The 24,769-nt window shown below is 48.8% G+C and overlaps 1 protein-coding gene across 1 annotated transcript in view; it reads right to left on the bottom strand.

The window, feature by feature from the left end:
- The window catches only part of LOC116463366 (zinc finger protein 831), a 104,048-nt gene that overhangs the window by 49,222 nt on the left and 30,057 nt on the right, over positions 1-24,769 (bottom strand). The window contains exons 2-3 of the mRNA XM_032146449.2: positions 5,587-9,357; positions 4,345-4,478 (exon numbers count right to left, since the gene is read on the bottom strand). Of these exons, the coding sequence (XP_032002340.1) occupies positions 4,345-4,478; positions 5,587-9,321 (3,869 nt within the window). The 5' untranslated portion in view covers positions 9,322-9,357. The remainder of the gene's footprint in view (positions 1-4,344; positions 4,479-5,586; positions 9,358-24,769) is intronic.

Here is a 24,769-nt window from a genome sequence, read left to right on the forward strand (position 1 = left end):
ATGGAAGCTGACAGATAGTGCAATGATAGCTTTGATGTGCTGAGAAAATAACAGTCGGCCGGGCGCAGTGGCTCATGCCTGTAATCCCAGCACTTTGGGAGGCCGACGTGGGTGGATCACGAGGTCAGGAGATCAAGACCATCCTGGCTAACACGGTGAAACCCCGTCTCTACCAAAAATACAAAAAAATTAGCCGGGTGTAGTGGCGGGCGCCTGTAGTCCCAGCTACGCGGGAGGCTGAGGCAGGAGAATGGCATGAACCCTGGGGGGCGGAGCCTGCAGTGAGCCGAGATCACGCCACTGCACTCCAGCCTGGGTGAAAGAACGAGACTCCTTCTCAAAAAAAAAAGAAAGAAAATAACAGTCAACCTGGAATTGTGTACCCGGCCAACTATTTTTCAACAACAATGATGAAATAAATATATTTACAGAGTAATAAAAACTAAGAGAATTTTCTTCTCCAATAAAGGAAATTCTAAAGAATATGATTTAGGTAGAATAAAATAATCCCAGAAGATCTGACATGCAGAAACAAATGAGAAGACAAGAGATGGGCAATTATGTGGGTACATATAAATAAATGGGCTTAAAAAGACAAGTAATAGACTTTGAAACATATTTGCAGCATATATAACAGGGAAATAATACACACGAATCTAGGATATATATAGAATCCTATAAATTATATTCATCACTTAAAAAATCTGATAACAACAAACATTAGGAAGCATATGAATGAAGGGCAAACTCTCACTCATGGATGAGACACTCTACAGCAATCAGAATGAATGAATTTGATCAGTATGTCCTGACATGATAAGATCTTCAAAAACACAATGTTGACCTCAAAAATCAAGCTGAAGAATGATAAATGATAAATAACTATGATACTTTCATATGTACTTTAAAGACACCAAACAATATTATATATTATTGGCGATTTGCAAAGTATGAAAACACAGATTGATATGATTTGTGCCAAATACATAAAACAACATAATCATCTTTAAAATTTTTCTTTTCTGTGTATTGTTATATAACATTTAAGGTGCTATTTTACTTAGAAGAGAACTGTATCATTCTCTGTGAGCTAAGGACTATAGTGCAATCTCTGCTGCAGTATTTCATTTTCTGTAGAACATTAAGACAACTGAAATGAAAGTGGGAAAATGAATCAAGAAGTAGGCTTCCTTCTTGAGGACAGAATACAAGGGTTACATGATAGAAGATAGATAGATAGATAGATAGATAGATAGATAGATAGATAGATAGATAATTGATATGTAAGTGGATGGGTGGGTAGGTGGGTGGGCAGATGGACGGATAAATATCTACAAACATATGTGTGTGGGTGGTTGGACAAACAGTGTGGTAGGCAGAGTAATACCTCCCCTCAAAGATGTCCATGCCTAGATATCCATGCCGTCATGGTGCTGATGCTTTTTCTGAGACAGGGGAGCCAGCCATGTGAGGAGCAAGAGGAGGAGTGTACAGGTGGAGGTAGAGGGACTAGCAGGTGCAAAGGCCTTGAAGCTGGAGTTAACTCAAAAGACAGTCATGAGCCAACAAAAGGATCAATGATAAACAAATCATAATCAACCAATAAATGTTCATGGATATAAAAAGCTCAACAGCCTCCTCCTCATTTGACCCAGCCAGGAGCTCTTGGTTAGAGCTCTAAGTCCTTGTTCAGACTCCTCCCTGTTCTGCAATGCCCCTGCCCCCTCTTGTGCCCATCCATGGGCTCTTGTTGTGATTTGTTGAGTGGAGAGGCCGTCTAGTTCCACAAGGCCAGCTATTAAGGCCAAAATTTGCAAACTCAAATGCTATAGGGGCCAGGTAGATAGCATAACGGAGAGAGGCTGGCTGAGGGTAAGACATTAGGGAGAGGTGAGCTAGAGAGCGCAGCAGAGAGCACAGCTCTTACCCACAAGGGGTGGCCACTGCTCATCTCCATCTGGCTGTTGCCATGTAAGGAGGCAGGCCCAGTGTCTTCAGAGCTTCCCATATTTCAAGAAAAGTTAGAAATCCAGATTTTTATGAGAAATCTTTACATCTAATTATGTGGCTGCTAAGTGCCAAAAGTTTTAAAGCACTGGCCTAACAAGGGTCTTACATGCACTGTGTTTGGCCCAAGAGCTGCTAGTGGGTTTGCAAGGTGTCCTGGAGTGATATCTCCAAGCCTCCTGGGCTCCAGTCTGGGACCCTCAGCCTGGATTAAGAAAGTTTCCTCGGCCACCTCCAGGTGTGGGCACCAGGCGCACAGCAGGCACAGGGTAAATATTTTCGAATTAGTCAAGCTGAAGTCTTGGGAAAGTGGGAGCTGTTCATGAGGCAACCCATCCTCTTCCCTCTCCCCACATCTTTCCAATGATGCCTGGAGGCTTCAGGCTCATCAGCTGTCAGTCAGATGTAACTGAGCGCTTCCTTCTTATTGGTGAGATACTGAGGAGGACCACAACCACTAGCCGATGTCCCTTGTTTCCCAGAGCCCCGCATGCAGCTCCTCCGTCTGGATGGCATGCATTCCCCTTTCCTCCGAGAGCGGCACTCGAATTTTCCTTTGGAAGACTGTCCTTCCCACACCACCAAGTTTGGGCCAGGGCTGATGATGAGGCTTGGAGGCCCCATTACACAGGCAGGGAGGCCTTCTTTTGTGCAGACTACCTTGAGTCAGGCTTCTGTCTCAGGACCCTGAGTGATCTGTGAGAAAGGAGGGATGCTGGAAAGGAAAGCCCCACTCCTCCAAGCCTGCTCTGGGGGCCACACCAGCACCAGCACCTGGCTGTGTCAGAAATGCAGAATCTCAGGCACTGCAAGAAAAATCTAGAAAATGCCAGGCCACTAGCATGCCCAGGACAGGCTGGGGTGCACCAAGACAAGCGACTAGTTGGCACACAGGCTATAGAAGGAGACTGGCTGGTTCAAATCTGGGTCCTTGGGGAGGTTATCTAAGCTCTCTGTGTCTCCATTTCCTCATGAGAAAAATGGGGCTAATAATACCATCCACATCGTGGGCAGTACCTTGTGGGATCTCCTGAAACAATGCACACCAGAAAGCGATTAGGGAAAGCCTGGCACACTGCAAGTGCCCCATAATGTTAGCTCTGGAAACATGGTCCCGGCAGACCATTGATAGAGGCAGGATGGGGGAACCAAAAGAGAAGAGGTCATCTCTAGCCACTGAGAGTCTGAGCAGCTACAGGGGAGAGTTAGGAATTTGGATCACCCCTTGAAGAATATCCAGGCTTTGGATAAATTACTGACAGGCCGGGTGCAGGGGCTCACGCCTATAATCCCAGCACTTTGGGAGGCCAAGGCGAGAGGATCGCTTGAGGCCAGGAGTTTGAGACCAGCCTGGGCAATATGGCAAAACCCCATCTCTACTAAAAATACACACACACAAAAAAATAGCTGGGCGTGGTGGCCCATGCCTGTAATCCCAGCTACTCAGGAGGCTGAGCAGGCAAATTGCTTGAACCCCCGAGGCAGAGGTTACAGTGAGCCGAGATCGCACCACTGCACTCCAGCCTGGGCAACAGAGTGAGACTCAGCCTCAAAAAAGAAAAAAAAGGAAAAAAAAGGACTGACAGCCTGGGGGAGAATGCTGACAGGTTGACAGCTGAGGTGTGGAGTATAGATGCATCAGGGATCTGGGATTAGAATGTGGATTAGAGAATGGGGTGAGGGTGGAGGGCAAGCAGGAGAGGAGGAGATCACAGGGAAAATGAGGGCAGAAAGAGGGCAGGGGTTAGAGAATTTGCAGCCTGAAGGGTTTTAAGCAAAGGAGAAAGACAATCCAAGAAAGACACAATGAAAGAGTGGCAGGAAAATCCGCAGCGCCTCCCGTTTGTTGGGGGTGGACATGTGCATACGCATACCGCGAAGAAAAGTCTGGAAGGGCACACTCCTGAATGTTCACGGTGATTATCTCTGTGTGGCGAGATTACTAGGATGTTTTATTGTCTTCTCTTTGCTCATCTGTATTGTCTAATTTTTCTGCAAAGGACATTCATTGCTTGCATAATTAAAAACGCAATAAAAGCTGTAAATAATTAACAGGCTCTCTCTTCCGGACTTAAGTTGAATGGATGTGTTTTCAACCCAGTTATTTCAAAGATTTGCTGGATTGCTGGCCTTAGAAAGGCACCATCAAAAAATACACAGGCGTGAGTTGTAAGGGGTGGGGGACTAACAGGGAAACAAATTCAATCCTTTAATCATGAAACTCTAAACCCTAGGAAACAGGAACTCTTTCTCTGGAGCACACGGATACCTTTCAAATCCCATAGTAAATTCTTCTTGGGGTTTTGTGGAAATGACAGAGGTGGCCACTCACCCTACCTTTTAGGGTTGATCCTCCGTTTTCCCCGCTTGCTGTTCCCACGAGACATCTTTGCCCTCGGAGGCAGGCCTTTCTTCCATTCTGGCTCAGACACCTGGTGCTGGGACATCACCCCCGGGACTGTTGGGTAGAACTGAAAACACCAAGCATGTGGGCATCACATTACTCAAAGTCCTCATGATGAGGAAAACTCCAAAGGGTTCTCGCTCTGCAGACGAGATGCCTGTCTTCAGAAATCAAAATGGAAATACTGCATCGCTAAATGGCCTGAGCCCCTGAGAAGTTCAACCAGGCAACGGCAGAGCGTTCCTGGACAGAACCTCCCGAAACCCTGCCTGGGCTCGGTCCGCAGAGGAAAGCCTATGCCATCGGTGTTAACTGGAGGCCAAAGAAACACGGGGACCAGCCCCTTTACTCTCCCCTAAACCCACTTCCCGGGAGCCCCCGCACCCCTGGAGCCCTCCTGACTAACCCGCTACTCTCAAGATGAAAACAGCACTCCCCACAACTTTGGTTCCACCTAGGGAAAGCCGAACAGCCTGCAAGACTCTGGTCTCCGGGCCTTTGTCACTGTCCACAAGGGTGAAATTACTGCTGAGGCTCCAGGACCGTCCTCAGTGGCCGTGGCCCAAGCCACCCCAGAGCAGGACTAAGCCCTCAGTCATCACAATCAGGTGCGTGAACCCCCTCTCAAGGCGGAGCTCTGCATTATCATTGCATCACCAAGTGAGGACACCTGTGAGCATCCACCACCTTCCCCCTTCTATCTCTGCTCCCAGGAACCTCAGAGAGAGGGCTGAGTCCAATCAACAGTAATTCCTTCTCCAGAATCCCCAGTATAATGACTCTCTCAATTATTGGGAGTCTCTGGTTTATAATCTTAGAATGATCCAGAAAGATCACCTGTCTGATGTAGTGTTTCATTTTACTTTTTGCTTCTGTTACCAGGAAGCTCACTTAAATTTTACATTTGGTTATGAAGACTATCTCACCTAATGTCTTGAGCACAGTAATTCTTTCCTTTGGAATTTATGTTTTCCGCAACTCCATTTTGGTTTGCATTTGGGCCTTTATTCCTTCCTGCCGTCTATGTGGTATCCCCAGCCTCCCTCAGGAACAAGCAAGCAGTGAACAGCAGATGCTACATGGGATGGCTTCAGACTTCCTTCCCTCACGAGAGGTCTTACGGGATAATGACATGCTCTCACAACCCCGGGCCCTGGGGCAAAGCCCAGCTTTACCTTGGACATCTGCGCCGGCCCTCCTTCTCCAGGGCTTGTCCAGGTCCATCCTCCATTGCTCCCAGGAGGGCCACTGGGACCCTCATCTCGGAGGCTGCTACCAGGAAAGTGCACCGCCAAGTACACAGACGCCGCCTTTGCCTTCTGCTCCGCGGGCAGAGGGACACTGCGGCTCAGGCAACACCACGTGAGTCGCGGCTCAGCCTTCAGTGAGGGAAAGGGGTTGTGGGGGCTGTGGGGACTGTGGGTGCTGTGGCTCCAGGACGTCCCTGAGTGGGAAGATAGGGCCAGCTCTGGCCAGCCTGGGGGTACACCCTGAGGCCGAGTGAGGGCAGTGAGGAAGGAGCCAGGCTGGAGGGGGGAACACGGGTCGGGGCCCACCAGGGGCCCTGAAGAAGGATCTTCTGGGGCATTCCCAGGAGGCTCCCCTAGCTCCCAGTTGGGTACCCAGGGATTCGGGACATCCCCAGAGGGCCTGGCCCTTGCCAAAATGCTGCCCATGCAGAGGCGATGGATACGGTGGCTTTCACCCTCCATGTCCTGAACTAAGTGTGCCTCACATGTTGGAGTGGGTGGGGAGGAGGTGGCCTCCCTAGGATCCCCTGGTGCTGAGATAGGTGACTCCCTGGCTGCTGGTCTGCTAGTGGCCATCCTGTCCCCCTTGTCCCCCACCAACTGTGCCCCTTTTCTCCTGTCCTGTGGCCTGGAACAGCTGGGGTCCTCCAGGATGCTGTCCGCCTCGCCTGGGGAGGGGCCTGAGGCTGGCCTGGGAGAAAGAGGGGTCCCCAGTCCTGACCCAACAAATGATGCCCTTTCTTCAGGCCACCCACTGCTGCAGAGAGAGTCCTGGCTGTGCCTGGGTCCCCAAGGAATGGGCAGTGGTGAGGGGGTCTCTGCCTGAGGTAACCTGAGGAGGTACTTGGGGGAAAAGGCATTGTCTGCCAGGGCAGAGAGGACTCTAGGAGCCTGAGGTGGGGTGGCCAGCGGGGGGTGCTCCCCCAGGGCTGGGGCTGCAGGATGCAGTGGGGTAGCCTTGTCTCTTGGCCCCACCCTCTTCAGGGCAACAGAAGCAGCAGCCAAGGAGGCTCCAGAGGACTCCAGAGGCTCGCCCACCTGCCTGGCACTCTCCTTTGAGCCCCCTGGCACCTCCTCGGGATCGGCATCCTGCTTCTGGGATGACAAAGAGGCAGGCTGCGTGGGCCCACTTGGGGTCTCTGCGCCCACAGGCTCTGGTTGCTCCCGGCTGTGCAGGTCCTCCACTTTCAGCTTCTTCCTCTCCGAGGGGAGCTTGTCCTCCCCAGAGCCACTGCTGGGCCATCTCAGGACAGTCTGGGCCCACAGGCAGGTCTCCTGAACATCCCCCGCACCTCGGGCACCTCCTTCCAGCTTGGGGTCTGGCAAAACTGTCCTGGGGGCCTCTAGGTCACCCCCTTTGAGGGGGCCAGGTGCTGGGGGCATCTGCCACCCCAGTTCCAGCCTTCCATTTGGAGAGACCAGGGGGCTCCTACTGCCTGAACAGGGACTGTCTCTGCCGCCCAGTGCAGGGGATGACACAGCCTCTTCCACCCTGGGTCGGTCACAATCTCCTGTCCTGGCCACCGTCTCCCCATGCTTAGTGGGCTCAGTCACCAAGGAGGCCTCCGGGGCTGGTGGATTTCCCCAAGGCTCTGGCGTTGCCCCTGTGGATGTGTCCTCATGGACAGGGGTCCTCCTGTCTTGGGTGGGGACTGTGCCTGAGCTCTCTGCTGCCTCTTTCTGCAGAGGAAGTCCCAGTTCTGCCCCACTGCCCACTCCCACCTCCCTGGTTTTCTTGCCTCCATGGGGACTGGCTTTCATTTTCTGGTAGATCCTTTTGAACGTCTCATCCCCGTACACCTGCCACTTCTCCTGGGAGAACATCTTCAGCCTTCTCTGGCCACACTTCCTGCCGCCCACTGTGCCCTTGCTGGCCATGGCGTCCCGCGCAGCAGTTCTCTTTGCATGTGTGTCCTCTGCGGGCACCAGGGCATCGCCAGTGGGGGTTCCTGGCAGGTCCTCCACCGCGGCCTGTCTGACCAGGGCCCGGGGATGCCCACTGGGAACGTCAGTCGAGCTTAGTCCCGAGCGGCAGCCCAGACGGGCTGGGCCGGGCCCGGGGCTCAGAGGCTTCTGCGTCCTGGACCAGGGGTCCCGGGGCTCCCTGGGCTCCAGCCACGTCCTGGAGCCCTCAACGAAGGGCAGCGAGTTGCTCCTGGTGATGGGGACACATTCCACGGTGGTGGAGAGCTGAGTGGGGACGGAGTGGAAGAAGAGGGGCCGAGACTTGTCTGGGGGCGTCCAGGTAGAGCGCACGGGGCCTGGGGTCCTCCTACGGCCCGGCTCCAGCGCGCGGATGTCAAAGTGGAAGGAGTCCTTGTAGGTGTAGGGCGTGGGTAGGTCGATGCTGCCCTGTTTGGACAGCCCGGTCTTCCGGGGCCGTACGTTGTCCAGCTGGGCATCGTCCACCACCGCCTGGTTGTGGGAGATGAGCCTGGCGATGCGTTCCTCCAGCCGCTTCTTCTCCAGCTCCAGGCCAGCTTCTCGCACCCCGGGCTCGGCCCCTGTGCCCCCTGGCCCAGGGCCCGGGCCGCCCTCCCCCTCGGACTCGGCGCTGTGCTCTGAAAGGCTGTGCAGGGGGCTGCAGGGCGCGGCCGGCTGCTCCGCACTGTCGGAGCGCGACAGGTACCCCGAGTCAGTGCTCTCACACTTCCGCAGCCGGCCCTCGGGGGCCTTGGCATCCCAGGGCTTCTCGGCTGCCGTCGCCTGCTGCCGCTGCAGGGCGCACGGCTTCCAGGCGGTCGGGGACTTCTGCTCTGGCAACTTGCGCCAGGGCTGTGTGCTGGCCGCGGGGAGCCCAGGTGATGCCATGGGGGCAGAGTCCCAAGGAGCCTCTCTGTCGGCAAATGCGGACCCTGGACAGGGAGCGACTTCGGTCTTCACATCCAGGTTCTTGGCAACTAGGGGCAAGTGGGCACCCGGAGAAAGTGGTCTCTCCGAGGCCCTTTCGCGCGTCCCCTGGCTCCTGCTCTCGGCCCTGCCGTCTGGTCTGGGGGGCTCTCCGGCCTTGTCCCCTTCCTCCAGGAGACCGCCCCCTGCCCCCTCGGACTCCGAGGACAGCCGGGAGTTGTTGAGGTGCGTCTGCGTCCGCCTGTGCTTGTAGAGATTGCTCTGGGTCTTAAAGGCGATGCCGCAGGTGGCGCACGGGAAGGGCCTCTCGCCCGTGTGGGACCGGATGTGCTTCTCTAGAACACTGGGCTTCAGGCAGTCGCGACCACAGTGCGGACACAGGTACTTGCCCGCATTCCGCACCTTGCCTGGGCTGCCCAGCGTGGGGCCCAGGCCCGGCGACAGGACAGGCAGAGTGCCCACGATGTTCACCGTCAGCGTAGGGGCCGCCGGCTTCCCCACCTGGGTGGGGCCAGGCCCTTCAGGCTGCAGCACAGGGCTGAGTATGAAGGGCACGTTGCCCCCATCTAGGCTGCCCGTCACTAGCGGGGCGCGCGGCTGGAGGCCCCCGGGAGGCACCGTGTGGTACAGTGGGATGGGCAGGGCCTTCAGGAACACAGTGGGGGCCAGGCCCTGCTCTGGCGGCAGAAGGACAGGGCCCAGGGTCAGGTGAGGTGAGGCCTGGCCACCTGGGGCCCCTGGAAGGCCAGGAGTGGGAGCTGGCTGGTCCCTCGCAGGAGGGGCAGGGCAGGTGGGTTCTGGAACCTCCATTCCGCATCATCTGGATGGCCCACGATGCTGGACAACCTGCAGACAACAACCAAACTTTACCATGGGCACCTCTCTTCTCTCCTCATGCAGTAAATCTTCCCTACCCTGCACCAAGCACTTCACCACCCAACGGAAGCCTGACAATCCCCCAAGGAATGTACTCTCATCGCAAGCGAGAGGAAGGTACTCTCATCCAAAAGGGAATGCTGAGGCTCAGACAGCAGAAGTAACTGGTCACGCAGGCTGACACGTGGCAAAGCGGGATTTGGACCCAGATCTGTCTGAATCCTGCCTCTTATTTAACATGCCATCTGCACAGGTCCATGGCAGGTTTGCCGCCATCATGCCCTGGCAGCAGCACAGTGCCACATGCAGAGACACTCAGAAAATGTGCTGACTTCATGAAAAAGTCATGCAGCTTGTCAAGGTCCTCGAAGTTCACAGTGATTCCGTGCACTTGCACAAATCCCTTTTCTTCTGTGGGACTGTTTCCAGATCTGCAAAATGGACAAGGAATCAGGGCCTTCCCACCCTGAGGTTCTGAGTCTCTGCTGCAGGATGAAGACAGTAAGAAAAAAAATTGACCTAAGGAAAGGCTTGCCAGATTTAGCAAACAAAAATCCAAGACTCCCAGTTAAATTTGATAAACAATGCATAGTTCTTCAGTGGGAGTATGTCCCAAATATTGCATGAGAATTACTTTTGGTATAAGTATGTCCCAAATCTCACATGTGCCATGCTTATACTGAAACACTGAGCACTGCTTATCTGAAATTCAAATGTGGCTGGGCATCCTGTATTTGATCTGGTGATGCCACCAGGAAAAGGAGAACTTCCTCAGCCTCAAGACAAGACTCAGGTCTCTGCTCAAAGGTGGGGCCCTCCAGACTGAGTTAGGACAAAACTGCTTCCCTCTAAGCCAAGAGGAGTGACTTGGCAAATACTAGGGGAGGGAGTAAGAGAGGTCCAGCTATGCTCCTCACATCACAAGGAAAAGCCAGATTCAAGAAGGAAATTCTGGACAGGCCCGTGACTAGAGAATCAGGGGTCCCCAGATCCTTTTTCCACAGACACCCATCACCAAGGAGCACCATAAACACATTTCACCCATCCCCAGCTCTGTTCCCCAAGAAAACAACCCACATTCCAGCCGTTAGCAGGAAGGGGTTCTAAGCAGGGTGTGGTAGAAATAGTAGCACGGCTGGACATGGTGGCTCACGCCTGTAATCCCAGCACTTTGGGAGGCTGAGGCAGGCAGATCACCTGAGGTCAGGAGTTCAAGACCAGCCTGGCCAACACAGCGAAACCCCGTCTCTACTAAAAATACAAAATTAGCTGGGCATGGTGGCAGGAGCCTGTAATCCTAGCTACTCAGAAGGCTGAGGCAGGAGAATTGCTTGAACCCTGGAGGTGGAGGTCACAGTGAGCCAAGATCGCACCACTGCACTCCAGCCTGGGTGACAGAGTGAAACTCTGTCTCAAAAAATATATAAATAAAAGTTTAAAAATAATAAAAAACACAGAAGTAGTGGCACATTGAGCTGGCTCATACCACTCACAGTGGCCCAAGAGAGCTGATTGTTAAATTTTCAAAAAGTGCGCAAGCCAGTTGTGAAACACAGCCATAATTAAAAGATACATTACATAAACTTACAATCAAATAATGTTAAAAACAAACAAATGACAACTGGATAATTTAAGATTGATTACAGACCTAAATATGAGCACTAAAGTTATAAAACTCTTAGAAGACAACAGATTAAAACTTCATGACTTTTTTGGATTTAGCAATGGATTTTTTTCTTTCTTTTCTTTTTTTTTTTTTTGAGATGGAGTCCAGCTCTGTTGCCCAGGCTGGAGTGCAGTGGCACGATCTTGGCTCACTGCAACCTCTGCCTCCTGGATTCAAGCTATTCTCCTGCCTCAGCCTCCCGAGTAGCTGGGATTACAGGTGTGCGCCACCACGCCCAGCTAATTTTTGTATTTTTAATAGAGACCGGGTTTCACCATGTTGATCAGGCTGGTCTCGAACTCCTGACCTTGGGTGATCCACCCGCCTCGTCCTCCCAAAGTGCTGGGATTATAGGCGTGAGCCACCACACCCGGCCACAATGGATTTTAAAATATGACACCAAAAGTACATGCAGCAAAAGAAAGATACATTTGATTTCAAAATCTAACACTTCAGTTCATCAAAGGATACTTTCAAGAAAGTGAAAAAACACTCCACAGAATGGAAGAAAATATTTGCAAATCATATGCATGATATATCCAGAATATATAAAGAACTCTTAGAATGCAACAACAAAAGACAACCCAATTTATTTTTTTATTGTTTATCTGTTTGAGATGGAGTCTCACTCTGTCGCCCAGGCTGGAATGCAGTGGCATGATCTCAGCTCACTGCAACCTCCACCTCCCGTGTTCAAGCAATTCTTCTGCCTCAGCCACCTGAGTAGCTGGGACTACAGGCGTGCACCACCACGCCCAGATAATTTTTGTAACAACCCAATTTAAAAATGAGCAGAGGACTTGAATAGATTTTTTTTCTTGAAATACCCAAAAAGCATATAAAAAGCTGCTTCATACCATCAGCTGTTAGGGAAATGTAAATCAAAACCACAATGAGATAGGTCTTCACACCAACCATGGCTATAGTAAATAATAATAATAAACTAATAAGCAATAAAATAACAAGTGTTGGTGAGGATGTGGAGAATTTAGAACCCATAAACACAACTGGTGGGGATATAAAACAATGCAGCCACTTTAAAAACAATTGGGTAGTTCCTCAAAAAGTCAAACATGTATTACCATATGATCCAGCAACTCTACGCCTAGGTATATACCCCAAAGAATTGAAAACAGGTATTCAAACAAAAACTTGTACATGCATGTTCACGGTAGCTTTATTCAAAATAGCCAAAAGAGAGAAATGACAGAAATGTCCATCAGCTGATGAGTGGATAGACAAACGGCAATATACCGTACCGTAGAATCGTAATCAGCCATAAAAAGCAACGAAGTGCTTGCACATGCTACAACATGGATGCACCTTGAAAACGTCATGCTACATGAAAGAAGCCAGACACAAAATATCACGTGTTTTATGAATGCATTTGTATGAAGAACCTGGAATAGACAAACTCATGGAAACAGAAAACAAATTATAGTGGTTGCCAGAGGAGGGGAGAACAGGGAATGAGGCTTTACCTGGGTACAACGTTTCCTTCTGGGGTGATGAAAATGTTTTGGAACCAGACAGAGGTGGTAGTTCATAAAACTATGAATGTACTAAATGCCATAGAATTGTACACTTTCAAATAGTTAAAATGGTTAATTTAATGTTATGTGAATTTTACCTCAATTGTAAACAGGTACTGTCTCGATTTTTTTAAAAAATATTGTCTTCATTGAGCAAAGGTACTCAATTTTTTAAAAGTACTTCGGGCTGCTATAACAAAAACACCCTAGATTGGGTGGCTTAAATGACAAATATTTATTTCACACAGCTCTGGAGATGGGAAGTCCAAGATCAAGTCCAAGACAGGTTCAGTGCCTGGCGAGGGCCTGCATCCTGGTTCCTAGATGGCTGTCTTCTTGCTGCCCCCTCACATCACGGAAAGGCCAGTGGAGCTCTCTGGGGCCCCCTTTATAAGGCACTCATTCCACTCATGAGGACTCCACGTCATGACCTGACCACCTCCAAAAGGCCCCACCTCCTAATGCCATCACATAGGGAGTGAGGATTTTACATGTAGATTTGGAGCTGGGAGGAAGAAACATCCAGTTCACTCCAGCTCCTACATACTCAGAGCTCACCACCTGCTAAGGATTCTATGGCATCTTCCATTCTCAGGGATCTTGGGGCCATTTATATGGAATGTGCTGGTGTGGTGGGAACGCTCCCTGGCAGTAGTGGAACGTCACACCTCTGGCTCTTCCCAACCTCAGCATCAGTAGCATCATGTTCACAGCTTGAACTGGCCACAGTGGAAGCACTGACACCACAAAAATCAGCAAATGCTACAAGTGAGTCCTTTTTTTTTTCATCCTGAAAGCCAGTTTCAACATTTACCAGCACACCACTGAGCAGAAGGGAGGACCCAGAAGACCACTGCACCCACTCTCTGTCCCTCTCCTAAACCTCTGGTCTCATTATGAATCTCACCACACCACGCCATCTGCCAGAGCCCCTGGCTTCAAAACAATCTGAGACGTTCTAATTTTTTAAGGAAAGATGTAAAGGCAGGAATCTTTAGAGATTAACAGATGGCTACTAGAATGGATAAGAGCTAATAGGAATGGAAGATAAAGGCTTACCTCAAGACGCTGCAACCTTTCTACTAGCTGAGAATTTCAGGAACCTCCCCAGGAGACCAGTAGGCCTGAATTCCTGTCTCTGCTTAACCATCTTGCTAGAGGGTGGCCCTGAGACTGTTTCCTCATCTCTAAGAACAGTGGCATTGGGGCAGAGCCACCAGGAGGATCAGATGAAATAAGTTTTGTGAAAACACCAAGTGCTGTGCCCAGCACAGAATAAGCGCTCCATTTATTTCAGTTTTCAATTATACGCCATAATATTTTGAACTATTAACTACCGGTTCCTCCCCCACCCTGTCTTCCTCCTACCCTTGTCTCTTCCCCCATCCATCAGCTCAGCAGTCTCCATGCATCGCCTCTAGCAAGGGATGCTGTCTCGGGGTGGGTTCCTGAGAAAAGGATTCCATTCCAAGTATTTTATTTGGGAGGTGATCCCAGGAAACACTTGTAAGGAAAGGTGAAGGAGGCTACAAAATATCCAGCAAGTCCCCACTGTGGGTGACTGGAGCTTAATCCCACTGGGGGACACCAGGAGATCGTGTAGAACATGCACCCCAGGGGGAAGTGAGCTGCCTGCATCGGGAGCAGGCATGTCCTGGCATTTCCAGCTGTGTGCATGAATGCACGGGGCAGACTCTGTGGCCACAGGGAGCCATCAGACACAGAAGCACTGCCTGAAGTTGGCTCTTAAATGCTGAGTCGGAGAATAGGTGGGCAGGGCTTCTGTCTGTTCCTGTGGCAGAAACTCAGTAAAGGCGTTTTAATTCCAGAAGCCCTAAACCCTAAGGAAAGTGGATGAGTACGAGCCTGTTATCCTAATCCCCCGGTTATAATGGTCATGGGTGGGGAGGTCATGGAAGGGAGGAAGGGAGGAATAAGTCCGTCCAGCTCCTACCTCAGTGGCAATTCCTGCTCCATTCCCCAGGGCAGTCTGGAAAGAGGGGTGCCAGGACACAGAGCATCAACAGCCCGGAGCACGCGTCCAGGCAGGAGGATGAGGCACACACAGAGCTCGCGCTGCAGGACGAATTCCAGAGCACCCAGAAAGGCCCTGAAGTGGCTGGGAAAACGGGGCCAAATTGAGGGGGTTGTCACCTGAGGGGTGTCTCAGTGGGGGCCTGCCTGGGGAGCTGAGGGCTGAGCATCACATGCCCCCCAAAAACTTTAGCCCAACCTGGGAGTAGGGGGAAGAGGAAAAGGAGCCCAGAACTAACTCTCACAGGGTGGGAGGCTTGGGGCTTCAAAATAGACATGCCAGGAAAAGAGTGCTACGTTTCTGACACACCTGCCACGATGATCATTTTGTGCTCTCCGCAGCCTGTTCTGTGATCACAGCGAAATTGACGCCTTTGAGTAACAGCTGATCCCTCCTGGCAAGATGACAGCTGACTAACACCTTCCTCCAGGGAGATGCCGCTTTTCTCAGGAAAACCTCAAAAGACTGCAGACAATTTTGCTCACTCTGAATCAGGGAGATGGCAAGTCCTATTGTCCCCATTGGACTGATGGGGAAGCTGGGGGCCAGGGCTGGGAAGGCAGCTCCCTAGAAGGCTTACCTCTTCGTATGAGTGAGGGAAGCGTCCAGGACGGCCCCTTGGTCACCTGGACTGAATGCCAAGTCCTCACCCTGTTGCCATCCCCAGGCTCCCACAGGCAGGGAACTTGGCGGCGCATCCCTCATCTGCCACGTGTGCAGCTCCCCACCTCCTCCCAATTCCCCCCACAAACAGTCATATCTTTTGGTGCAAAAGTGCAGCTTTATGGAGGAGAGGGGAACAAAGAGGTGGGAGAAACTTGAAGAGAAGAAATGACAATTTCCCAAGCCCTCCTTTGCAAAACCAAACCATAAATGAGCCTGGGCAAAGAGAGAACATGAAAATGCCATAAGTAGGTTTTTAGAATTTACATTTAGGGCCCGGAAAGAGAAGGCCATGGAGAAGCATATTGGACACGTTAAGCAGATAGAACTTGGGTACTAAGATGGCTGGTGTAGTTACAAGTTTCCCAAACTTCTGTTCATCCTGGACCACCATCGCCCACTCCGCCGCGTATGGGGACCACTTACGCTGTTACTCAGCCCCCACCCTACCTGTATAGAGCCTCATGGCTGGAACACCGCTGCTTTATAAGGGATGCATACAATGTGAATGTACTTCATGCCACTGAACTGTAGGCTTCACAATGGTGAAAGTGTTATATTTTATGTATATTGTATCGCAATTTTCAGAAAGTAAAAAAAAAAAAAATGGGAGGAAGAGGAACTATATCATTGCCCAGTGAGTTGAAAACTGAAATTCACACAAAAACCTGCACGCTGATGTAAACATCAGCAATTGTACTTGTAATTGCAAAAACCTGGACGTGAGCAAGATATCCTTCAGTAAACAAACATCAGTAAACACACATCCACACAATGGAGTATGATTCATTGATAAAAAGAAATAAACTAGCAAGCCACAGAAAGACACAGACGAACATTAAATGCATGTTCCTAAGTGAAAGAAGCCAATTTGAAAAGACTTTGTATTGTGTGGTTCCAACTGTATGACCTTCTGGAAAAGGCAAAACTATGGAGACAGTGAAAAGGTCAGGGGTTGCCAGGGGTTGCGGAAGGAGGAGATGAAGAGGTGGGTGGAGTGAAAGGGATTGTTCTGATCCTGTAACACTAAATACTTGCCACTATACATTTGTCAAAACTCATGGAACATGCAATACCAAGAGAGAACCCTAGTGTAGACTATGGACTTTGGTGTCTATCAATGGGTTCACCAGTTGCAACCAATGCACCACCCTCATTTGCAAGATGCTCATAACAGGGAAAACAGTGGGGGCACAGGCTGAACGTGGTGGATGGGAGCTCTCTGTACTTTCTCCTCATTTTTCTACAAACCTAAAACTACTCTTAAAAATTGTCTATTAACTTCGAAAATTGTTTTAAATCAAAACAGTTTTTAAAAAGAGATGTGAAAAGATATTTATCCTCACCAGCCAAGAAATGCAAGGTATAAACTATGATGTCATGTTTTGCCTATTGCAGGAACGAGGGGGACAAAAGAAATAAATACTGGTAATAATTGGGCATAAAAGCAGGGGGTGGGGATACTAAATCAATCATCACCAAAAAGAGAAGATCAATTTTCCCTACAAACCATTAACATAAATACCTATTAAATTTTTAAAAATATGTATCTGTAGGCCACCATGTATGCTCTCGCACACCTGAGTAGTACGGTCCTCTACTTTGAGAAGCACCTCCCTAACTTACAATCTTCACCTGATACACCCTTGGTGCAGACCCTGTACCCGCAAGGCTATAGCAACATGCTCCCTAGTCCACTGGCGCCCAGCTAGGCTTGCCCAAAGGGAGGTGCTGGCAAGTCGGGGCAGGAGGGTAAGGTCAGGCCTGGCTCCAAGGTGGCCTTTGTCCCTCTACTCAGGGACAGACTTTCATTAGGTGGCCCTCTCTAGGTCCAAGCACGGTTCCCACGTTGGCCTCTCATGCCTGGAGTGGGTAACACTCCCCCACTGCTGCCAGCCCTCAGGTGCCCCAACATCCCAGAACCAGGCCCACACTTTGTAAATGGCCCTGCATTTAAACCCCTCTCAGTCGCCCACCCACTTGAATGTGCATCTAAGCCAGCCAGGACCCAAAGTGAAATTACAACTTACCTTATGTGCGCAGGTGAATGTTCCCAGACAGCAAGAGCAGCCCTAATTTTTGTCAGATTCTAGAAGGGTCTGGAAGGGTCTCTGAGGGTGAGAGTAGCTGGTTAAAAACAATACCTCCCTAAAAGCAGGGCCGCTTCCTGTCAGGGCCAAATCCATGTTAGTTCCCACTACGACTTCACCCAAATTCATTCTGTTTAGTGACACAGTATGTTTTGCCTAAACAATTACGATAAAGGAGCAGGCCAGAAGAGAGTTTACAAACAAACACACGGTGTGCAGAAAGCTTAGGCAAGTTGGAGGAGAGGAGTGTCTCCCGCAACTGCCTAATTTTCATACACAAATTACATGGTTTCCCTGTAGATGGTCAATTGGTTGCAGATGTGTGGAAGGAGAAGCTTGATGTCAGGTTGGCTTTGGCAAGAGGGAGGGCCTGCCAGCTGCGCTCAGCCATCCCTGTCCCCTGTCTTCTTGGTGGAAGAAGAAAAAAGCCTGGGTCTGAGTTCTGGTTTTGCCACTTACCCCCTCCCTGTGAGGCTCAGCAAGTTCCTTAACCTCAGGATTTTCATTTGTAAAATGTGGATAACGAGGATTAAACAGATGCTACCTACAAGCACTGATCACAGCATAATGCAAAATGGGAAAAATCTGCTGAAAATTATTCAGCTAATTTTCTCTTTTTCTTTTTCCCAAGCCCATCAGCGTTACCTTGATCTGCCTGAGACATCTTCCGCCTAAGCTTTGCAGGTTCACAGCACAGGGAGCTGACCTTTATGTGACACCATGTCCAGGCCACAGGCCTAAGGTCTACACATGCCCTAAGCCATCTAATCCACGCAGCAGGGAGGTGCTGTTATTATTCTAACAAGAGGAATAAGGCGCTGAGAGATGGAGGGATTCACCCAAGATCAAGGAGTTGAGAAGTATATTCCTTCCAGTGAAGAAAGACAGAGTGAACAGGGAAGCCTGGGCTGGCATGCAGAATAAGACTGGCATAAAGGACCTCTTCAAGGAGAACTACAAACCACTGCTCAAGGAAATAGAAGAGGACACAAACAAATAGAAAAACATTCTATGCTCATGGAAAGGAAGAATCAATATCATGAAGATGGCCATACTGCCCAAAGTAATTTATAGATTTAATGCTATTCCCATCAAGCTACCAGTGACTTTCTTCACAAAATTAGAAAAGAGTACTTTAAATTTCATGTGAAACCAAAAAAAAAAAAAAAAAGCCTGTATAGGCAAGACAATCCTAAGCAAAAAGAACAAAGCTGGTGGCATCACGCTACCTGACTTCAAACTATACTACAAGGCTACAGTAACCAAAACAGCATGGTACTGGTACCAAAACAGATATATGGACCAAGGGAACAGAACAGAGACCTCAGAAATAACACCACACATCTACAACCATCTGATCTTTGACAAACCTGACAAAAACCAGCAATGGGGAAAGGATTCCCTATTTAATAAATGGTGCTGGGAAAACTGGCTAGCCATATGCAAAAAACAGAAACTGGACCCCTTCCTTACACATTATACAAAAATTAAGATAGATTAAAGACTTAAATGTAAAACCCAAAACCATAAAAACCCTAGAAGAAAACCTAGGCAATACCATTCAGGACACAGGCATGGGCAAAGACTTTATGGCTAAAACACCAAAAGCAATTGCAACAAAAGCCAAAATTGACAAATGGGATCTAATCAAACTAAAGAGCTTCTGCACAACAACAGAAACTATCATCAGGGTGAACAGGCAACCTACAGAATGGGAGAAAATTTTTGCAAGCTACTCATCTGACAAAGGTCTAATATCCAAAATCTACAAGGAACTTAGACAAATTTACAAGAGAAAAACAACGCCATCAAAAAGTGGGCGAAGGATATGAACAGATACTTCTCAAAAGAAAACATCTATGCAGCCAACAAACATATGAAAAAAAGATCATCTTCACTGGTCATTAGAGAAATGGAAATCAAAACCACAATGAGATACCATCTCATGCCAGTTAGAATGGTGATCATTAAAAAATCAGGAAACAACAGATGCTGGCAAGGCTGTGGAGAAATAGAAATGTTTTTATACTGTTGGTGGGAGTGTAAATTAGTTCAACCATTGTGGAAGACAATGTGGTGATTCCTCAAGGATCCAGAACCAGAAATACCATTTGACCCAGCAATCCCATGAGTGGGTATATACCCAAAGGATTATAAATCATTCTACTATAAAGATACATTCACACATATGTTTATTGCAGCACTATTTACGATAGCAAAGACTTGGAACCAACCCAAATGCTCATCAGTGATAGACTGGATAAAGAAAATGTGACACATATACACCATGGAATAGTATGCAGCCGTAAAAAAGAATGACTTCATGTCCTTTGCAGGAACATGGATGAAGCTGGAAGCCATCATTCTCAGCAAACTAACACAGGAACAGAAAACCAAACACACTGCATGTTCTCACTCATAAGTGGGAGTTGAACAATGAGAACACATGTACACAGGGAGGGGAACATCACACACCAGAGCCTGTCAGAGGGTTGTGGAGGGGGGAAGGGGAGGAAGAGCATTAGGACAAATATCTAATGCATGCAGGGCTTAAAACCTAGATGACAAGTTGATAGGTGTAGCAAACCACCATGGCACATGTATACCTATGTAACAAGCCTGCACGTTCTGCACATGTATCCCAGAACTTTTAAAGTAAAATAAAAAATAAAAACGATTTCTCATAAGATGATCATTTTTGCTTGAGCCCGGGAGCTTGAGACCAGCCTGGGCAACATAGTGAGACCCCCGTCTCTACAAAAAATAATTAGGCAGCCATGGTGGTACACGCCTGTGATCCCAGCTACTCAGGAGGCTGAGGTGGGAAGACTGCTTGAGCCGAGGAGGTTGAGGCTACAGTGAGCCAGGATCGCACCACTGCACTCCAGCCTGGGTGAGAGTGACACTCTGTTTCAAAATAAAATAAAATAAAATGCTGCACTCTAGCCTGGGCGACAGAGCGAGACTCTGTTTCAAAAAATAAAAAATAAAAATAAAATGATCATCTAGAAAGCCAGATATTGTTTATGAGAGTGAAGAGTTTTTCAAAATTACCTTGGCTCTTTGTTTAATATTTCACGCTCCAAGGAGGGAGGACCTGTGCCCAGAACTCTCCTGTAGAGAAGATGCCCCTCTAACAGTGGCACAGCAAAGATATGGGCCTAGCTTCCCGATAGGTGAGGGCAGCTTTAGGTAAGGGAAGCATGGTGGGTTGAATTGTATTCTCCAAAACAGCATCCGAGTCCTGCCCCTACTACCTGCGAATGGGACCTTATTTGGAAATAGGGTCTTTGCAGATATCATTAAAGATCTCAACATGGTATCACAATGGATTTAGTGGGGGCCCTAAATCCAGTGACTGATGGTGTATTTATAAGAAGAGGGGAGGATGCAGGGACCCAGGGAGTAGGCCACGCGAAGACCCGTGCGAGGACAGAGGCAGAGACGGGGCACAATCCAGCCACAAGCCAGGGAATGCCTGGAGCCACCAGGAACTGAAAGAGGCCAGAAAGGACCCCCCCCGTGCCCCTCCCACCCAGAGCTTTAGAGGGAGGGTGGCCCTGTGGACGCCTTGATTTCAGGCCGCTGGTCTCCTGCACTGTGAGAAAATCCATTCTGTTGCTGTGAGCCCCCCAGTGTGTGATCATTTGTTACTGCAGGCTCAGGAAACAAATCCAGGATGTGAAAGGAAGCTCTGCCCTTTGCTGGACTGTAGTGAGAAGCGGATGGGTGCGTAGGAGGAAGGCAAGTGGGAGGGTCAGGCTTCAACCAGAGAGGAGCAGGTACAAGTGGGGGTAACACCAGGGCTGTCCCCCAACTTCCCATTGATGGACTCTATAAAGAGTCGTCTTCACAGGCTGTCCATGTGTGACCTGGTGTGAGGCACAGTCGGGCAGTGGGGGCCCCAGAGCTGCACTGTCCTGAGCCACCGTGGTCCTCCCATAATATGAACAGAGTCTGTCGTGGAGCTCACAGGGTGCCAGGGCGGGGACAACTAGTGGAAAGAGGTGCTCTGTAATGAGGGCTCCAGGGTGGACCCCCCGCCCTTCAAGCCCTTCATGATGGGGGTGGAGGATGGGTAAAAGGACACGACATATGGGGACATAAGGAGACTGGGTGTTTATTTCATAGAGTGTTTAAAAGAGAGCGGGCTCTGGAGGACGACCCAAATCCCACCATGCATTTCCAAATCCTGTGACTCAGATGAGCTGCATGGCCTCCCTGGGACTCGGTTTTCTTCTTTGTAAAATGGAAAAATATTGACACCTCCCCCATGGCATCATGTGATACTCAAATGAACTGTAAACATGCCTGGCCCAAAGTAAAAGCCTAATGGAATCAAGAAATACATGTTTTTTCTTCCACTCCCACTGATCTTAGAGAAGATTAGATCAGCTATGGAAAAGTAAAGGAATATTTTCTTTTAGTATATCCTAGTTATAGAGTGAGTTATTAATACATTTTTTTTTCAAGGCATGAGATTCTTTCTGAACCATTATACTGAATGACTGCATAATATCAATCACTGACCCAGGATGGCCCAGGGCCCTGTATACTACCTAGCACATAGTAGGTGTCCAATAAATATTTGTTGAGTGAATGAATTATAGCCTTAGATAAGACTATAAAGAAATGGCCTGACTTAAATTATCACATTTGAGAAATAGGGAAGACATTTTTACGCGAAACTCCTCTGAAGAGTTTCCTCACTTATTTGAGCCAAGCCATGCTGTTCTGGTCTACGATTTCTCAGAAATTCCCAAAGGTTTATACAGCAGAGTCCCTTAACATGCAAATTTAATTCACTTGAATTCAACCTCACAGGCTGCACAAGAAAATAACAATTTCCATCACTTGGTAATGCTCCTAGCTGTCAACTCATAATGCCCAAGTGAAAGGAGGGGGCTTGAAACCCTGGTTCTTTCAAGCAGGCTCAGCCCCACATGGCCCTCGCAGCTACTGCTATACATGATTCCAGTCTTTCCAGTATTTTTGGTACAACATGTGCCAAAAATACAAGCTTCTCACCGCATCTGTTGATTAAACAAGGAAATAAGACAAAATTCAAAACCAAAAGAAAAACTGGCTGAGTTGGAGGTACTGAGAAGTACTGTGAGCAGATTGGAAAAACAGCCTCGCTTCTTCACACCTCTCTGTTTCTGTGGCCTCTGCAAGGGCACTTTGCTACTCCTCCCATCAAGATCTGGAGACTTTTTCTCCACTCCTCAACTCCAGGCAACATGTGTCGCATTGGGGATGGTGTGCCTAGGTCCCAAGAAGCTTGCATGCTTCTGCTCTGCTTCTGCCATGAGAACGAGCCCAGATGAGCTCCCAGGAGGATGAGCGACCACATGGAGCGGAGCTGAGCAATCCCAGGAGAGACCTTCCTCGTCCAGCCAGTGAGGGAAGAGTGCAATTTTAAATGAGATGGGCCAGGTAAGCATCCCTAACAAGAATGTCAGCTCCATAACACAAGCTCTTTCATTTACTGGTGTACGGTTTACCAACTCGTCCTAGTTTGTCCTAGACTTGCCTGGTTTTAACATGGGAACCTAGTGGTAGAATGAGCCATGCTGGTACCTGGGGTAAGAGTGTTTCCTGCAATGCAAAGGCCAATGGATGCAAACAGCCAGTGCAAAGGCCCTGAGGTGGGAATGTGCCTGGCATGTTTGCAGCATGACACAGTGAATCAGAGGAACTGCACCCACAGACGCTAGCCTGCTCAACAATTTGGTTTTAATTCTTTCTGGGCAAGTATACCATTTCCCTGGGCTTTTGTTTCCTCATCTGCAAGATGGAGAGAACAATGTCTGGGTACCTAATGACCTGAAATTATGGATACTAGGGATGCCATGCTTACTTAAGTGACAAGAGGCCTGTCTTGATTACTGCTGTGACTGTTACTCTCCTCCACGGCAAATGGAGAAAGCAAAGCCTAAAGCTTTATTGCTGGATAGAAGATAAGGCCAGCACAAGGATGAGAACTGCCATCCAGAACTGCTCTCCTTCCACCACTGAGGGCCACTTGGAAGGTGACCTCTGTTGGCTGTCATGTGTGCCAAGGGCAGATCTTTCTCGGATGGGCCTGGCTGTGTTGGAGGTTTATCTTGATTCCTCGTGGCTTAGAACACAAAATAAAATGCTACATAGCACCACGATTCGTGATTGCCTAGCAGGCTATCAACAGATTTGTTTATGATGTGAAATAATGAATTCAGAATACTGTATTGGTGATGGTTATTCTTTTATGTAATTACAATAATTATCCAGGAAAATAGCAAACAGATGCAATGCTGAATTCAAAGAAAGGGTAGGAAGAAGCGTCCCAAATACTGACGTGATTCATAATATTATATGAGTTAACCCTACCTCTTAAACTGCCCATGTCAGAACTACAAGGTATGGATAGGCACTCTTTATAAATGGACACAGTGTACGCACTAAAGCGAAATACACATGCGTGTTACAGCGGGTCTAGAGGGGTTACTCAGAAAAGGTATGTCAGTTAGGACCCATCATGATTCTATGGCTGCAGACTGAGAGGTGGCAAGAGATCACATTCCTCAAATTTCTCCGTCTCTCAACAGGATGTATTTTTTTAATTAAGGTCCAATTTACATACAGTAAAATGCACCCTCTTTAGTGTACAGTTCTGTGAATTTTGACAAGTAAATACAGTCGTGTAACAACCAACATAATCAAAATGAAGAAGGCCATCACACCCCCAAATCATGCCTCCCCTCTCTGGTCAATCTCTTCCTCCACCTCCAGCCTCTGGCAACCACACATCCGTTTTCTGTCCCTGTAAGTTTGTCTTTTCCAGAATGTCCTATAAATGCAACCACATATTATGTGGCTTTTTTGGTCCAGCTTCTTTCATTCAGGACAATACCTTTGAGAGCCATCCAAGCTGTTGTGTGCTCCAATCATTCATTCCTTTTCCTTGCCAAGGCCTATTTTATGGTGTGGGTGTGCCACAGTGTGTTAATCCACTCCCTCTTTCTGTGGGAGGCAATAACAAGGCATTCCTAGCTCTTCCAGACAGGGAAATGTCAGTGAAGGCCTGGCAGAAAGGCAGCACCACTATCCTTCCCAGGAGGTAACAGGGCCTTCCCAACGGGTACCAACAGAGGCTGAGTGGGGAACCTCGACTTCCACTCATCTCTTCCCCAGCCAGAGCAGTAGCAAAGGAAGCCAGCTAACACAGAAGGGTCACTAAACCCAGACTCTCATACCATAATGCTCAAAATGTCCAAGTCTCAATTAAAAAATCACTTGTCATACCACAAACCAAGAAGACCTCAAACTGAAAGAAAAAAGACAATGCACAGATGCCAACACCAAGATGCAAGAGGTGCTGGGATTCCCTGCCAGCTGTGAAGCAGCCATCATGAAA

Source organism: Hylobates moloch, unplaced genomic scaffold (assembly GCF_009828535.3).
Source record: "Hylobates moloch isolate HMO894 unplaced genomic scaffold, HMol_V3 SCAFFOLD_34, whole genome shotgun sequence".
Classification (NCBI taxonomy): Eukaryota; Metazoa; Chordata; class Mammalia; order Primates; family Hylobatidae; genus Hylobates; species Hylobates moloch.